Source organism: Desmodus rotundus, chromosome 3 (genome assembly GCF_022682495.2).
Source record: "Desmodus rotundus isolate HL8 chromosome 3, HLdesRot8A.1, whole genome shotgun sequence".
Classification (NCBI taxonomy): Eukaryota; Metazoa; Chordata; class Mammalia; order Chiroptera; family Phyllostomidae; genus Desmodus; species Desmodus rotundus.
In genome coordinates, this window is record NC_071389.1 from 180,682,598 (window position 1) to 180,699,714 (window position 17,117).

At 41.7% G+C, this 17,117-nt stretch overlaps 1 protein-coding gene, 1 long non-coding RNA gene, 1 other non-coding gene and 1 pseudogene across 10 annotated transcripts in view; 1 reads left to right on the plus strand and 3 right to left on the minus strand.

Moving 5' to 3' along the window:
* Window positions 1–3,524, plus strand: part of LOC112321703 (uncharacterized) — a 16,415-nt gene extending 12,891 nt beyond the window's left edge. The window contains exon 3 of the long non-coding RNA XR_002976562.4: window positions 3,388–3,524. This is a non-coding gene — a long non-coding RNA (uncharacterized lncRNA). The remainder of the gene's footprint in view (window positions 1–3,387) is intronic.
* The window catches only part of NCAPD2 (non-SMC condensin I complex subunit D2), a 27,757-nt gene extending 10,699 nt beyond the window's left edge, over window positions 1–17,058 (minus strand). For 2 of the 8 annotated variants that reach the window (XM_053921889.1, XM_053921887.1), the window contains exons 1-14: window positions 16,644–17,058; window positions 16,284–16,485; window positions 15,345–15,494; window positions 8,035–8,110; window positions 7,702–7,760; window positions 7,052–7,233; window positions 6,601–6,743; window positions 5,371–5,498; window positions 5,178–5,301; window positions 4,850–4,997; window positions 3,425–3,622; window positions 2,969–3,103; window positions 2,777–2,864; window positions 2,504–2,681 (exon numbers count right to left, since the gene is read on the minus strand). In XM_053921889.1, the coding sequence (XP_053777864.1) occupies window positions 2,504–2,681; window positions 2,777–2,864; window positions 2,969–3,103; window positions 3,425–3,622; window positions 4,850–4,997; window positions 5,178–5,301; window positions 5,371–5,498; window positions 6,601–6,743; window positions 7,052–7,233; window positions 7,702–7,760; window positions 8,035–8,110; window positions 15,345–15,471 (1,586 nt within the window). In that variant the 5' untranslated portion in view covers window positions 15,472–15,494; window positions 16,284–16,485; window positions 16,644–17,058. Of the gene's footprint in view, window positions 1–2,503; window positions 2,682–2,776; window positions 2,865–2,968; window positions 3,104–3,424; window positions 3,623–4,849; window positions 4,998–5,177; window positions 5,302–5,370; window positions 5,499–6,600; window positions 6,744–7,051; window positions 7,234–7,701; window positions 7,761–8,034; window positions 8,111–15,344; window positions 15,495–16,148; window positions 16,246–16,283; window positions 16,502–16,643 lie in introns of those variants that run through there. The other 6 variants (XM_053921888.1, XM_045186844.3, XM_071221080.1 and 3 more) reach the window with 6 other exon arrangements.
* LOC112322120 (small nucleolar RNA U85) lies at window positions 7,311–7,638 on the minus strand. The gene has a single exon (XR_002976610.1). It is a non-coding gene; the product is annotated as a small nucleolar RNA U85 (small nucleolar RNA).
* Window positions 10,441–11,110, minus strand: LOC128780612 (ATP synthase subunit g, mitochondrial pseudogene; annotated as a pseudogene).
* Window positions 17,059–17,117: the final 59 nt, after the last annotated feature.

The window sequence follows — 17,117 nt, forward strand, 5'->3', positions numbered from 1 at the left end:
TAAAAAAAATTATAACGGACATACCAGGGTGTCACTGTAGACTTAGGGGAGGATGCCCAATAATCCCATTAAGTACCTAGACCTCCAGTCCCAAGGAAAAGGTGCACTTCTCATGCTGAAGCACCTGCCAAGGGGTGGAGCTCAGACATTTTCCCTACTTCTGAAGTGACAAGGCTTAACTATAGTTTTCAGAATACTCAAGGCTTTTTAAAAATATATATTTTTTAAATTTATTTTTAGAGAGAAGGGAAGGGAGGGAGAAACAGAGGGAGAGAAACATCAATGTGTAGTTGCCTCCCATGCATCCCCTCACTGGGAACCTGGCCTGCAACCCAGGCATGTGCCCTGACTGGGAATCGAACTGCCAACCCCTTGGTTTGTAGGCCTGCGCTCAATCCACTGAGCTGTATCAGCCAGGGCTTAAATAAGGCTTTTAAATTAAAAAAAAAATCACAACCCTATTCTAAACATTTGTTTAAAAACTTTGCCAAGTGAAAGTTTGGAAAAAATAAACTTTGAATAACTGATTAGTTCATGGTACAGCCATACAATGGTACCCTATGTAGCCATAAAAAATACTAAGGCAGCTACTTATATACAAATATCAAAAAACCCTAAGATATATAGTTGAGTGAAAATAGCAAGATGGTAGATCAGTGGGTAGAAAATTCTACCACTTGTGTAAAAAGAGGGGAAAAGAAGAACACATGTTTGGCTATATGTCTACATGATATCTCTAGGAGGACACTTAATAAACTATGAACATTGCTTCCCTGTGTGACTAAGTGGCTGGGAACAGGTTCGGAAGGCACTTTTCACAGCATGTCCTTTTTGAAATTTAAAATTCTGTACCATGTGAGTCTAATTTTTTAAAAAGTAAATTTCTGCTTAACCCCCCCGCCCCCGCCCCCAACTTTAATTAAAGCCTGGCTGGGTAACTCAGTTGGTTAGAACATCATTCCAATATACCGAGTTTGAGAGTTCAATCCTTGGTCAGGGCACATACAGGAAGCACCCAATGAATGCATAAATAAGTGGAACAACAAATCGGTGTTTCTCTCTCTCTCAAAATCAATTAAAAATACTAGTTAAAGTTATTTTTACAAGTTTTGGTAAACATGTCAGTTACTAAGACCTTAACTCAGCATCGACTGCTGAGGATTTCTAAAGGATGAGGTGACATCTTTAATGTGAGATGAAACCCTTTCCTAACTGATAGGAGAAAATACTGGCATGCTTGTTGGCAGGAGAAGCAATTAGATAGAAAACTTAGTCTCTCTTTGTGCTTTAGCAAAGCAAAGAGAGACAATGCAAAGACACAGGGGAGAGCAAACCAGCCACATTCTGTTCATATTTAGACTTTTCTAAACAGTCTAATTAGGTAAGAAGTAAATAAATAATTGTGCCCGAGTTTTAAGAGTACCTGATGGCAGCTCTAAGGGGTTTTCCTGCAGAGCTTCTCCAAAGTTTTTGAGTCACAAAAACACTGGGAGAAACCCCTTCTCTAAGATCAGAATTCATACTAGGTTGATTTAAAGATTGAGGTAGCACTGATACTATTTATTAGCTCACAGAATTTAGAATTAAAAGCCATTATGAATCATATGATCTAATCAACTTAAAATTTTTGTTGTTGTTGTTTATTGAGAGAGGAAAGGAGGGAGGGAAGGAGGGAGAGAGACAGGCAGACAGACAGACAGACATTGATCTTGTTGCTCCACTTATTCATGCATTCATTGGTTGATTCTGTATGTGTGCTGACTGAGGATCAAACCCACAACCCTGGCGTATCAGGACAATGCTCAAAACAACCAAGCTACCTGGCCAGGGCCTAATCAACCTTTTATTTTACAAATAATGAAACTGAGGCCCAGAATAATTAAGCAATTTACTTAAGATTATACAACTAGAATTATACTAATGGGCTTTCTTCTTCAAAGGAGGACTTTTGTCATCTTTAACATAATACTATTTATATTTAGTTGTTTTAGTAATTTCTTTAAACATTTGTAACCCTGACTGGTGTGGCTCAGTGGGTTGGGCATCATCCCACAAACTGAAAGGTTTCTGGTTCTATTCCCAGCCAGGGCACATGCCTGGGTTGCAGGCCAGGTCCCCAGTTGGGGGTGTGCAAACCACACATTGATGTTTGTCTCCCTCTCTTCCTCTCTCTCTAAAAATAAATAAAAGGAGTCATGGACATGGGCAATAGTGTGGTGATTGCTGGCGGGAGGGGGAGTGTAAGGGGACTAAAAAGTAATGTAAAAAAGTACAATAAAGATTAAATAAAATACAAAAATAAAAATAAATAAAATCTTAAAAAATTTTGTAAAAGTAGGAAAGCATGCTTAATTGTGGACTGTGTCTTCGGCATAAATCTGGTGTTCAGACTGTTACTACAGTGAAAACACCTTGCGTCACCTGGTGGCAGCATACTCTGTCATTTCTCACAGGTTAAACTCTAAACCTAAGTCATCATATAATACCTCATTCTTTCACATACTTGTAATTAGCTTTGGCAAGCAACTGACGGATGCGTCCTTTCACCACTTCGGTGGTCTCTGTAGTAGCAATTTCCTCAGGAATCTCTTCTTCTGGGGGAAGTGTTAGTAGCTGTTGCACTGTAGACTTCAACTCTGGCAGCATGGCTTCCCACTCCTCCTCTGGGTCCAGCATTGTGGCTGCACGAGAAAATTCGCTTAGACTCTTTCCCTGGAGTTTCTGCTGCAGGGAGATGACTGTCTGGGGTGCGGATTCCTACACAGTCACTACTCACAAGCAGCTGCAGTTTGCCTCTCAGCCCTCATCTCTTGTAATTTCTGGGTTTCCTTCTGCAGCAGTTCAGCAAAGTCAGCATCACTAAGCTGTCGAGGTAAAATGAATATCAGGGTCACTAAGTCACATTATTCCATCCCTGTTTCCATTTAATCCTTTTTTTTTTTTTTTTGGATGGCCCAAGTGTACTTACCTTGCAGGAAAAGGGATTGTTAGCAAGAAAACTGGCCAGCAGCTGGATAGCATTTTTACACACCAGCACCGACTTGTCCGCCAGACGGCCCACTGCTAAGGCCACCACTGCCTGGAAACGTGTCAGGGGGAGAGCCTGTGTAGGACAGAAGAGAAGAATCAGCTCACATCCCACATCATCCTTTCTGCTCAATATGATCTTGAAGTAAACTCTAAATGATCTACCCATTCATTCCAAAGAAACCTTTCTATGGGACATAAAATAGTTAAGGAGTACTCTGCAGTGGTTAGGACACGGCATTGTCCTTTGGCAGATGAAGACAGTTATTACTGGTAGTAACAACCTGAATTCCAGGTCGTCTCTTCTTTGGGACTGATATTTTTGATAATGGATATCTCTTTTCTTCGGCCCGTGCTTAGAATGGTACCAACGTCTATCATGTAGAACGCTGTTCACCTTCTGCTGGACGATTCGGGTGAAGAGTTGCAAAACACGGCTTCGCACAAAGGAGTTGACATCGTGGCCATGGGCCTGCAGGGTGTCCAAGAACTGGTCTCTGGTGTCTCGGGCTGCTTCCTCCAGCTGATCACCATTCAGAACCTGCAGTACCATCTCTGCCATGGCTGCGAGCACAGCATTGCGCATCATGTAATTCTGAGAGAGAGATGAAGTTGGTATAAGCCTCTGCTCTTCAACGCTAGCTGTCCCTTTCCTAACTTCTTACACAGGTCCAGGCACAAAGGGGCAAGGCCTTTAGTTAAGGTTTTTGTCTTAGCTATACTTTTCCTGGTCAACTGCCTAGGTGTTCACTACTGAGGTCATTGAAAAAAGCTGAATCCCAGAGAGGCCTTGTTTACTCAGAGGGGAATGCAGAGTCAAAATAAGCAAGAGCCCAAAACAGTTTTGCTCCTAAGGCTCACGCAGGTAATCATGGTGGTAGCTGAATGTGAAATCATACCTATCGACCAATATACATTTGAAGAACATTAATTACTACCTTTTACCTGAGGTCTCAACACCTTTGATCCGTACTAATAAACACCTTCTTCCCTCCCACTCCCCTATTTTACTGACAGAAAATGAAACACAGAGGAACAGATACCAGTTCTACAGTGCCAGCAAGTCCATTACAGAATCCAGTGAAGAGGGTTTGGGGTTTTTCCTAGACCAAGAGCTAGAGAATGGGGTCTTGCACAAGAGGTTAAAGTGAATTATATGAATGAATGGATTGTCTTTGTCCTCAATATTTACCTAGGAGTGCCCCACGTCAGTTTGGGATATGGCATTCAGGGATAAAAGAGAACTGAGAGATGACACAGGTTGATTTCAGAAAGCTTATTGTATGGAGGAAGCAAGGTGAGTCAGACGGTAGAAAGAGGCTTCATCCTAAGGAACAGGTGGGACTCAGAATCACAGTGGAGTCACTCTCACTGGACTTAAGCTGTGGAACTGTCATCTCCCTTACTAGACCTGGATAAAACCAATGTGACATTGAAATAGGCTTTTCTGGCTCAGTGGATTGAGCACCAGTCTGCTAATCAAAAAGTTGCTGGTTTGATCCCTGGTCGGGGCACATACCTGGGTTGCAGGCTGGGTCCCCAGTTGGGGGCGCGAGAAAGGTGACTGATTGATGTTTCTCTCCCTCTCTTTCTCCCTCCCTTCCCCTCTCTCTTTAAAAAAAATAAAATAAAATAAAATATCTTTAAAAAAAGAGAAATAGGTTCTTTATTCAATAAACTTCATCTACTTCTCTACAGGAAGGAACTGCCACAGTGATAAGCCCAGACAACTTGACTTCATGTGAAAGCTTCCTTCTTGTTAAAAAAGAGCCTCTCAACAATGGATTTATAACCCCCAGAAAACCCTGAGATCCCCACCTACCTCTCCATCAAGATGATCTAACAAAATGCACATGCTGGACATCAGGATGGCTGGGATACGCTCTGCTAGTTCTGTCAAGAAGGCTGCAAAGCCCTTTGCCCCTGAAGTGTCCCGACTCAGCTCCAAGGGACACTTCTGTCCAATCTCTCTATGCAGGGAAAAAACACAGCCAAGCAAGATAATTCAGTTCCCAGTGAGAGAAGGTAAGACTAGTATCTAATAGCTGAAGGAATCTAGTGCTGCACAGAGAATAGACTGTATTTCCAATCTTTCTTTAACCTCTCCCTGAGAGAAATGAGAATTAGAAACTCAGAGGCGGAAGAATTACCTTACAATCTCTCCCACTATGCTCTTCATTCCGTAATCAGTTGCCCATTGACTCACAGCCGCCACCAGCACAGGCGCCAGGTGTTCAAAGTGCTGCAGCATCTGGATGATCTTCACAGTGGCACCTGTGGAAGTTCTGAACATGAGACATTATGGGCAAAATGAAAAAGGGGGAAAGTGAAGGACTGACTTACTGAGCATATGGTTATAATGTGTCAAGGCTACACCAAGCAGGTGTGTTATGGCTTCCCGGGTGGGACGGTTCTTCTGGTGACTAATGGTGGAGTTCTCCAGAAGGCGGTAACAGCAACCAGTAACCAAACTGAGAAAGGAAGAAAGTGAGATGCTGAAATCAGTTGTCCAGATTCAGTTACACTGGGACTCTGCCTCATTCATTCTATTTCTACTGCCCTCAAGGTGACAGTCTTCTAGTTTTCTTCGTTTTATCTACCACCTTCTGCACCAAGTTGCTTTGCTGACCCCAGACAGGTACTTGGGCCTTTAAGATTACCAACTTCCAACCACTTATGATCCCGATATAGAACCTGAATACAGGGGTGGGGAAAAGAAGGTTTACAGTTATAAGTATGCAGAACAGAGTTTATTCTTGTGTTACTTATTAATTACTGTATTGCTTACCTTATGAACAACTGTAAACCTACTTTTGTCCCACCCCTGTAATATGATAAAAGATAGGACAAAGTCACCAATGACTTCTCATTGTTTTTTTTTTAAAGATTTTATTTATTTATTTTCAGAGAAAGGGAGGGAGAAAGAGGGAGAAAAACATCAATGTATGGTTGCCTCTCATGCACTCTCCACTGGGGACCTGGCCCGCAACCCAGGTATGTGCTCTGACTGGGCATCGAATCAGTGACCCTTTGGTTCACAGGCTGGTGTGCAATTAACTGAGCCACACCAGCCAGGGCTCATTGTTAAATATACTGGTCAATTCAGTCCTCATCTTAATTGACTTCTGAGCTCCATTTGACACAATGGATCACTCCTTTCTCTTTGAAACATGCTTTGTTTGGCTTCCAGAATGCCAGACTCTCCTCTCAGTTTCTTTGTCTGGTCCCTCCTCATCACCCCACCTTCTTAATGCTGGAGTGCCCCAGAGATTTCTTTGTCTTTGGATTTCTACTCATTTTGTTTGAGTGCAGGCCTGCAAACTGAAAGGTCGCCAGTTCGATTTGATTTTACATGCCTGGGCTGTAGGCCAGGTCCCTAGTAGGGGGAATGGGAGAGGCAACAGATGGATGTATCTCTTGCACATTGCTGTTTCTCTCCCTCTCTCCCTCCTTCCCTTCTTGTCTCTAGAATAAATACAATCTTTTAAAAAAATAACAGTAAAAGGCAAATCTAGCAAGAGAGTCCTCATTCCTCAAAGCTAAGTATTACCTGTAGTCATTTCAACTGCCTACCTGACAAATTCCTCTTCAATTATTGAGTGGTTCCACAGGTGACGAATGTCCAGCTGGAGCAGCTGTGTTAAAAGCTGAAGAACTGGTTGCCTCTTCTCTTCCCACTCAAAGCCATGGGCTGACTTGGCCCGAGCTTTCTTGCTCTAAAAAAAGATCACATATATATTTAGGAAAAAAAAGAAAAAAAACGAGTCAAGAGCTGCTAGTCTGAGTGCCTAAATTATTCAATATGGAGACAAGGCTGAAGGTAATACAGAAGAAGTATTATAAGTTCCAAAACATAAAAGAACTGCTTGTTATAGAAGGGTATGTTGTGATACTTATAAGCACTTCCTCATAAACCCTAAACAAGAACAGAAAGGAGTCTCAGAATCATTGGATTCCCTTCTTTCCTATCAATTCCCCCACCCTTCCAGGCCCCATATTAAGTGAGCCAGGCACTCCCACTTACCTTCCCCCCAAGGTCCAGGTCCATGAGACCTGTCTGGTTGGTCATGGTCTCAAAGGATTCCAAGAGGCGTATCAGAGCATAGCAGTTCATTTTAAGGGCATTTAGGTGGGCGCATCTATCTGGTACACTCAGAGTTGCATCATCCAGGATAGCTGGAAGCTCCTGAGCATGGCGTGACACCACTGCAAGGGGCAGAATCTGGAGTCAGTTTCATTCACTTTCCTCAAAATACCCCGACTTCAAAAAACCCTGCACTCACAGCCATCAGATTACCAAAGATCTGTGTTTCATCTCTCAGTGGCCACAGTACAAGCTAAGTCCTTTGGGACCTCTGACCCTGATTCCATGAACATGTCCTGTCCCTATCCTCTCACTCCAGTTACCACAATTTCTTCCTGGCAACTGGACAGAATCACCTCTATGAAAGAGGTAGTTCAAAAGGAGGAAGAATTTCTTGTTGGTCTGCCCTTACAGCGAACACACACAACTCTGCATTGCCCACCAAGATTACAGACCTTAATAGGTCAAAGGTCCCTGGGCTTAGCCAAACCAACTGAATCACCACAGCCTTGATATCATCATGTGGCCAACAAAATGTAGTAAAAAAACAACAAACACCCTCCAACCCCTACCCCCCAACCCATAAACACCTTTTATCAAGAATTCCAGGGCATCTTCCTTGAGGCCAGGATCTATACTTCGAAAGTGACTATGAGGGAAAGAAAGTGCAGGGGTGAGACAGGAACCTGCAGAGCCTATTCTAAGATCAGATCCAACTTGAAGAATCTAATGGCTAAAAATGCACGTGAAATTGCTCAACTGAATGAATGTGGTAGCAAACTGGCATAAATGCTCATCAGCAGAGATATCAGCACCCAGAACCATTTATTGTTGAACTATAATTTGAAACTTCAGGGCTAACATGCAAAGTTAGGCCAAATAGCCACCAGTTCGTTTTGAAGTGCCAGTGGCACTTTACTTACTGTAGAATGCTGTAGATAGTATCAAAGTGCTCCAGCATAGCCAAGGGCCCCTTAGCTCGGAAGGCAGCCTGAAATGCTAGAGATGAAAGAAAGAAACTGATCAATACAGAGCGGAGAGGCCTTTTCAGTAAATTCAATTCATGGCAGAAAATTGAGTTATTTGCTTTTATGGGTAGAATCACAAAAGAAATAGCTGGTTTCAGTGTAACCTACATAGCATCTTACATTTTGTCCTATTTTACAATGAAAGCCTTACTTGAGTTTTATCATATCTCTGAGTTAGGCAAGGATATCATGCCTATTTTATGCGAAAAGAAATTAAGTCTCGGAGTAGGTATGTGACTTGTCCAACTTAGAGCAGTAGTGAACACAAACTCAGATCTTTTATTTTTTAATTTTGAAACTACAGAAGTGTCAAACCCAGTACAGAGTTCCTGTACTTTCCTCCCAGATGATGTTAACATCACACATAACATGGTACAAAGGCCTATTCTAAGTAAAAAAAAAAAATTCACATTAATTAATTCAATGCTATTAACTAATCTACAGACCTTACTTGAATTCTGCCAGCTGTTCCACCTGTGCCCCTTTCTGGTTCAGGATCCAGTCTAGCAGACCACAAAGTATTCTTCCTGATCTTAACATTTCTGAAGCAGACTACTAGTCAGTTACTGTATAGAATGTCCCTCAATTTGGGATTGTCTGATAATTTCTCATGACTAGACTGAGGTTATTCATTTTTGGCAAATTACCATGGGAGGGAGGTGGAGTCCATCAGGTGCGTCACATGAAGAAGTATGTGATGTCAATGTCTTCTTAGTGGTGATGTTCACTTTGATTACTTGGCAGTGTTTGCCAGGTGTTCCTACTGTACAGTCACTATTTTACACTTCACAATTAATAAGTACCTTGCGGGGAAATACTTTGAAACTGTGCAAATATTCTGTTTGTCCTCACCTTTGCCCACTAACCTAAGCATCTATTAGTGATTCTTACCTGCCACAATTATTACTGTGGTATTTACTAAATGGTGACTTTCCTGTCTCCATCTTTCCTTGTACACTCACTAGTGGGAATGCCACTATGAGGATGAGCTCTCCTGTTCCCCTCATTTATTTATTCAATTATTTTTTATATCAGAATGGATTCATGGATATTTCTTTTATTCTATGTCTTAATCCACTCCTATTACTATTTATTTTGTTGCTGAAATCATCCCAAGAACTTGATCACTGGGAGCTCCTTCAACTTGGCCTGTCTTAATACACCCCCTTCACTTGTATTATCTTACTTTCTTGGACCACAAGATGTTCCCGCTCATCTTTACTTTCCCTGACTCTGTCCTGGCACCAACATTCTCAGCAGAGTCCTGAATCCTTTTATGGGAGAATGGTGTGTAGAAACCAAGTTCTAAGCACTAGTTAGGCTTACTGCTATTGGAGTATCATTGCTTTCAGGCCCTCTCAGTAGAGAAAAGGAAGATATAAATGTATGAACACACACACACCCCCCCCAAATCTATTTTTATCTCTCTATATTAAACACACGAGTTCATATTTCATTTATGTATTTGCTTCATCCTAGTATACCCATGAAACAGTTTCAGAATTGCTAACCCACACCCCCATAAAAATAAATTCGCTACCTAACTTGCAATAATTGCATAAAGTTCTTCTGTATATAGTATATAGTCAAAATATGCTTTTCAAAGTTACTTAGGTTAGTTCTTTCTTTCTCTACTCCTTTAGTGTGATTATGTCAAACATTAGCAATATACTTAGGTTTATTTGTTACTACTTATATTACATTTTGAGCATCTTTTGATTCTCATACTCAGTGCTCTTTTCATCCTGATTGTATAGATAAAAACTTCAGCATAGAGGAGAGTAGAGTCTAACTGTGTCTTACAACATGCAAGAGCAGCAAGGAAGTATGGGAGTTAGGATCAATTTTTGAACCAAGTTGTATACCTAACTCTTTCTGTAAGGGAAAGAATTCCACCAAACTCTCCTGCAAAACCAGGTTGGTTTGCCTGGAAAATAAAGCTTGAACCTTGTACTCCATTATCACTGTTGGTGTTGACCCGATACAATACAGTGTTGTGTTGTACACCTGGTTTTCTGCGATTTTAACAAGATATTTTAAAATTTCCTCCAACTCTAGCCCCAGCCAGTGTGGCTCAGTTGGTGGAAGTGTCATTCTATAGACTGCATTTCCCAGTCAGGGCACATACCTAAGTTGCAGGTTTGGTCCCCAGTTGGGGTGCATGTAAGAGGCAACCAATGGAAGTTTCTCTTCCTTTCTCTCTTTCCCTTTCCCTCCCTCCCCCCCCCACGCCCCCGCCAAAATCAGTAACATGTCCTTGGGTGAGTGTTAAAAAAAACAAAAATCCCTCCAATTCCAAAATAAATTAAAAAAATAAAATAAAATTTCCTCCAATTTCTACTACTCCCTAGTGCTATACTCAGAGCATGTTCTTTCTTTATGCTTTTTCTTTTTTCTTCTTTTTTTTTTGAAATCTTTTTTTATTCAAATACCATTCTGATCATTCATGATCCAAGAACATTCAAATAATAAACCAAAAAGAAATAGATGTTAAAGATTGATCTCCCAACATTGTAGCCAATGATGCCACGCTTGCTTACAATCTTGCTGATGTAAGACCACATCCACGCCTCAGTGGCCACCAAACCATTCAGCACAGCTTCCTTAGCTGTGAGCTGTTTGAAGCTACCAATTTGAGCACTATTGACTATTTTTTTTCAAGCTCTGAACAGCTGTTGGGATCTCAGCAGGGGTTGGAGGAATCAGCTCAACCTTGGCATAGTGCCAAAATTTGGCCAGTCAAGGTTTTGAGTAAGTCACGGCAGCATTTATCAGTACTGGGGGCTTCTCTGCGAGGTTATGGACAAATTGGGCCATGATTGCCGGATGGAAATTCTCTTTATGCTTTTTCTTACCCTTTGCCTCTCTTCCTCTAGTAGATTGATTGGTTTTCTACTTTACCAAAAAGAATGAGACCTAAAGCATGGGATCCTTCATGTTACCTACAATTCACTCTCCCAACATCTTCCCATTCTTCACCTTAGACTCCAGTGAAAAGATTTTCTTTTCTAAGGCTAACCCGTCTCTCTAACCCAAAGATTCATCTCCTCTCTTTCACCTTTGGTTTTATCCTCTGGGGGGCGTGCTGCTCTTGTCCTGCCAACATGCTCAGGTCTCCCTTCTTTAAAACAAAGAAAAAAGCTAATGCCTTTCATTTGACCTTATTATTATATCCTTATTAAATTTTGCCTAATATTTCTACAATCTAGTTTTTAAGATTTACCAATCCAATAATGATTTCTCAAAGATTACCAATTATCAAATTTTTAAAAATTTCATTACAACCAATGATTCCCTTGGACCATACCCCTCTTTACTTCTCTGAAGCGTGGCCCACTGATCTACTCTAGGGTCATGCTCCTTTAGGCTTACATTTGGCCTGAACATTTACTAGGCCAAGCTACTCAGCTTACTAAGTCTCAGTTTCCTCTTCTGTAAATAAATTGGTAGTAGTAACAGATCACACCTCATAGGGCTTTTCAAAATTTTTGGTAAAGATTTAGTGAGATAACCCATGTGAAGCAATAAGAACAATACTTAGCATATAATGTAAATCAGTATATGTATGCTCTTTACCACTCTTACAAACCATCATCTGTAATCTGGAAAATACAGAAAAATGGAAAAGAAACAAGTACTGCTAACATTTGGCTATTTTTTTTTCACTCTGTCTTTTATGCACAGTATTTCCATTGTTGAGGTCATCACACATTCACTCCTGTTATGCTTTTTAAGACTTAATATTACAGTAAGATTATAAAATGTTTGTAAACAATTTTTAATGACCACATAACATTCCACTGAATGTATGTATCTATCAACAAACTATTCTGCTATTGTTAGATACGATATTTCTAATTTTTTCCCACTAACACACTTACACCCCTGGCAAATCTGGATTAAGTCCAACTGACTCTTACTCCATTCATGTAACCACACAATTAAAAATGGCTTGGAAAAACACACAACCATGCTGACTATTCTCACTTTAAATTTATGATTTAGTATTTCCTGGTAAGCCTATTACAAATTCCTAGGCCTATTCACTTTCTTGTAGGCAATTTTCCACACCTTTCCTCTGCACCTTACATCAAGACCTTCTTCCCCAAGTCACCCGCAGTTAAAGATATCACTTCCTATCTCACTGAGAAAATAGAACTGGACAGAAAAAGAAATTCCTGCTGCCCCAACTTCTTTATTTACCGACACTACCTGCATCTGTGCTCATACACTGCCTTCTCTTTTGCTACTGCAGATAACTTGTCCACGCTCTAAGAAAACCAGTTCCTCCCCCTGTGCATGACATCACACATTCTCTTACCTACTTACTGAAGGATACTGCTTCAACAACGGTTTCCTCTCCCTTCTGCATCACCAGCTTTTCCCTCTCTGATCATTCCCATTCAGCATATACATATGCTTACCTTACAAAACAGAAGAAAAAAAATCCCCCCTTGAATCTACCTACTACCCCATTTCTGATACTCCTTAAAGCAAAACTGAGACCACCATCTCTAATCTCTCCTCCCATTTCCTCACAAGCCTATTCCACCACTTCCCTCAAACAGCTTATACCATGGTTGCCAGCAACTGTCACATTGCTAAATCCAGTACTCTTAGTTTGCAATTGAGCTCTCCTTTCCTTTTTGAAATACTCTCTTACTTTAGCTTCCTTTTAGCTTCTTCATTTACTTTCTGTCTCAATGACTGACTGGCCCTTAGTTTCTTCTACTGGATCTTTCTCACCTCTCCAGCCTTTAAATGTTGGACTTGTCTCAGGTCTTACTTCAAATTGCTTTTCTTCTCTATCTACATTCACTCCAATCTCATGTCTTTAAATGCCCTATACGTGCTGAATATTACACCTCAAACATCTTTAGCCAGGACCTCTCCCCAGAACTCCAGACTAAACCTGCTCCTCTCATATCCCGGACTCAGTAATGACAATCCCATTCTTCTAGTTGCTCAAGTCAAAAAGTCCTGTAATCCCAGATTATTCTTTTTCTAGCCCTATAAATCCAATCTGATCCAACAACAATCCTGTTGGCTCAACTTCCAAAATACATTCAGAATTTAACCTTTTATGATCCTCTCCAGTGCTATCGCCCCCAGCAAGCTACCTGTATTAGCCTCTTATAGTCTCTCTGCTTCTTCCCTTGCCCTTTACAGTGTCTCCTCAACAGAGTAGACACTGATCCTTTTAAAAGATTAAACCACATCACTCCCATGCTCAACACCCAAAGGCTTTCAGACTCACCCACTCTGAAACTAAAGTCTTTACCACGACTTAAAAGACTCTAGATCAGCGCTTCTCCAACTTGATGTGCATCTGAGTTACCTGGGGATCTTAAAAAATGAACTTTCTGATTCCGTAGTTCTGGGACTTGTCTTCATCCAGCATTTCTAATTTGCTCCTAAATTTTGATACTAATGCTGCAGGTCCTGAAGACCACACTTTGAGGAAAAAGACTCTGGAATAATCTGCACTACTTCCCACCTGACTGCTTTCTTCCTAGCTTACTCCACACTCCAACCATATTGGCATTTTTCCACCTCACGGCCTTGGCACTGGCTTTTCTGTCTGCTTGGAATGTCCTTTCTTGAGATCTACATAGGTCACTCCCTCATTTTTAAGGTTTCTGCTCAAATATCACCTATTAGCAAGCTTTCTCTGATCATCCAACATAAAATGCCAGACCCTACCTTGGTACACGGTACCTTTTTTATCTTGTTTTATTTTACTTGTTGATACTTACAACCCGATATTTATTTATTACTTGTTGAGAGCCTTGAGAGCACTTTGTCATCTTGTCTGTTTGGTTTGCTGTTATGTTGCCAGGGCCTAGAACAGTGCCTGGCACATAGCATATCATCAGCACATACTTGTTGAACAAATTAAATGATTTGATCTTATATATTTATAGAACTCGTAAGAACTTTAAACACCAAAAGCAATGCAACTGTTATAAAAAAGACTCTTAAACACAGTGATCATCCATTTAAAAAAAAGTAACGCATTACAATAACTGAAGCAAAGTTTGCTCCAGGGTGCGGCATGTGCCATTGGTGGCGAGTACACCTGTACAATAAGGAGAGAATAGTCCATCTGTGACTCTGTGGGTTGGCCACCCTACAGCTGACCTCCACACTCCAACTTATTCCTTGTTTACCACATGGTTATGTGTCCAGGTTTAGGGAGGCTCCTAGATAATAATTTTGATCAATTTAGCCAATCTGGGTAATTCCTTTCCCTTACTAGTAACTAGTTAGGGAAATAGCACATGATCCAATTCTGGCTAAATCTGTTGAGCAGCTTCTGGTAAAATTTTTAAAGATAAAGAAGAAAAAGTACAAGATAGAAAATCCCCCTTCTACCTCTGGACATGAGAGCAAGGTGTTGCCATCTGGCAACCATGATGGGAAGGCTAAGAAGAGATAAATTGGAGTTAGATTATCAAGCTGCTGTGTTAACTGACCCTTTTTGTTGTAGAAGACTGGTTGTTATTCTTATCTTTACATATGAGGAAACTGAAGCACAGAGAGACTAAGTAACTAGTTCAAGGTCAGAGTGGTAGAACCAGGATTCAAATCCAGGGAGCTTGGCTTCAGAGTCTTTGTGTTCCTCTCCAAAGCAACGTAACTGATACAAGACCACTTCCAATAATTACAGTGACATTATGGGGTTTTGCTTAATATTAATAATGCATAAAATGTCCTTGCCTATCTATAGATTTTAGCAGGTAACTGCATTGTACATATTTTACAGTGTCGCAGCTGTACATATATATATATATATATATATATATTTTTTTTTTCCATTATTGCATAATCTTGGAACCAAGAATTCTAGACTAAAAAAAGTGTTATTTGAAACAAGTCAGGAAGTCCCAGGCACTCTGAGAAAGCTGTCTTCTGTAACTCTTGAATCCATCAGGACTTTATTTTGGCTATGGTAAGAGGTAATAAATAATTTTTCTCCATGTACACTAAAACTGTTCATTGAATAATAGAGATACGGTGGTCAGTGAGTGCACTCCTCCCGTAATGCATCCTACTATGCAATGTAGGGAGACAACATTAGGGAACACAAAAGACATGTCCCTTGCCCTCATGGAACTTAGTGGGGTAGTGGGGTAGCGGGGCAGAATTACGTGTGGGATGGTTGTTTTGAAGGGCTCGGCACAGTGGCAGCTATGGAGTCTTACCTTTAAGCTGCGATGGAAGATTTCTGGTGGACAGTACCTCTTGCACAACATACTGATTCACCACTCCACTTTTCAACAATTCTTCTGGGGCTAAGGGCAGATGGAACTCATACAGTTGGGAAGACATCCTTCTCCCACTGGCTCTCAGGGCTGGAAATCAAACAGAAAATAGGTCAGCACCTGTATCTAAGGTCTGTCTTTTTTTCTGGTTCTATTATTTCCCCCCTCCAATATATAATGCTTTTTAGTCTTACATCAAGCTGATAACATTATCTTAGAAGACGTGAGATCAACCCTGGAGTAGAATCTAATTTTACTCATGACTCTGCCACTTGGTCATGCCATAGGCCTCATCTGTAAAAGGGGGTTACTAGTTTCTGATTATTTATAGAACTGTAAAGCAGCATATTAATGCCTTATGTTTGCATTATTTTTTGTTTTTATGGGTAAAGCTTCTTGTCTCACCTAAGGCCAGAACAGTGGCCTGGCAAGGGCAAGTGGGTTTCCTGGCTCCAGAATGAAAGAACACGAACATTTATTGCTTGCTTACTGTGTGCCAGGTTCTGTTAGGCCCTTTGAATATATCATATCTGATCTAGTTCTCCAAATCCCACTTTCAAGGACTGCATAATACAAACCAATTTACATACGAGGAAAACGAAGCTAAGAAAGCTTAAAGGATTTACCCAAATTCTGCTGATCTATCAGACTTATTGTTTCTTCCACATCGTACCCCAGGGATATACCCACTAGACAACCCTGCCTCTCCTATGCTGCCTAACACCACGCCATATTACCCCTTACCCTCTTTCCCCAGTCTTTCATTATCTGCTCTCCTTAACACCACATCTTCCTTACCCGAGAACCTCACCCGGCCGTCCCTGGGACTCGGGCTGTAGATCTGAAATGAGGAAAAAACAGGGCGTGCGCAATACTCACCAATCAGCGGGGCAGAATTCAAGCGGGTAGATAAAACTGGCCAATCCTCGGCAAAAGGAGGTAAAAACTTGCCTGTGCAACGCGCGGGCAAAGCAACAAAAGTGAAGTTTAAATCTCAACGGCTGAAAAGGGGCCAATCCCGACTTCCGCTGAAGAAACCGGCCAATCACAGCGGATGACCCGGAAAGCCCGGCCGCACCGCCTAGAGAGGGGCGGAGCCTAGAGAGGGGCGGAGCCTAGATTTAGGATCCCGCCCCCAGCCCCCAAGTCCTGCGGCAGGCGCATTCCCTATGGGGTCCTTTTCCCCTAGGTGGTGGGAGAAGTCCTAGGCATTGTCGTCCAGAGATACCGCGTTTCTACCTGGGCAGTGGTAGAGCCCTTGGGCTAGTGACCCACTCAGTCAACCCCAGGACAGGCAGCAAGTCCGGGCCGAGATTTAGGTTTAGACTCCAGTCCAAGTTCCGCCATTTCTTAGCTTTGTGACGTCCAGCAGGTCACTTCACTCTCTGATCCCGATTTCCTCCCCTGTACAATAGGGGTAATTTTAAAAAGAAAAAAAAAACACAAACCAGGCGGCAGCGTAGAATTAGCGTGAGGAATAGAGAAAGGAAGCTCTGGGTTCCGGGGTCTGGCCCTTCATCTCCCTCACAGTTGAGGGACAACTAAGGAAATGAAAGAGTGCCTTTTCTTGAAACTCAGTTTTGGGACGCCCTAGACGACGCAGTGAGTACCTCAGCTGTTCTCGCGCTCCGAGGCTTCCCGTCCGCACAGCGGAAGCGCCTAGGAGGGGCGGGGTGTGAGTGACACACGGTGGCCTTAGTGCGCCAGACGCGG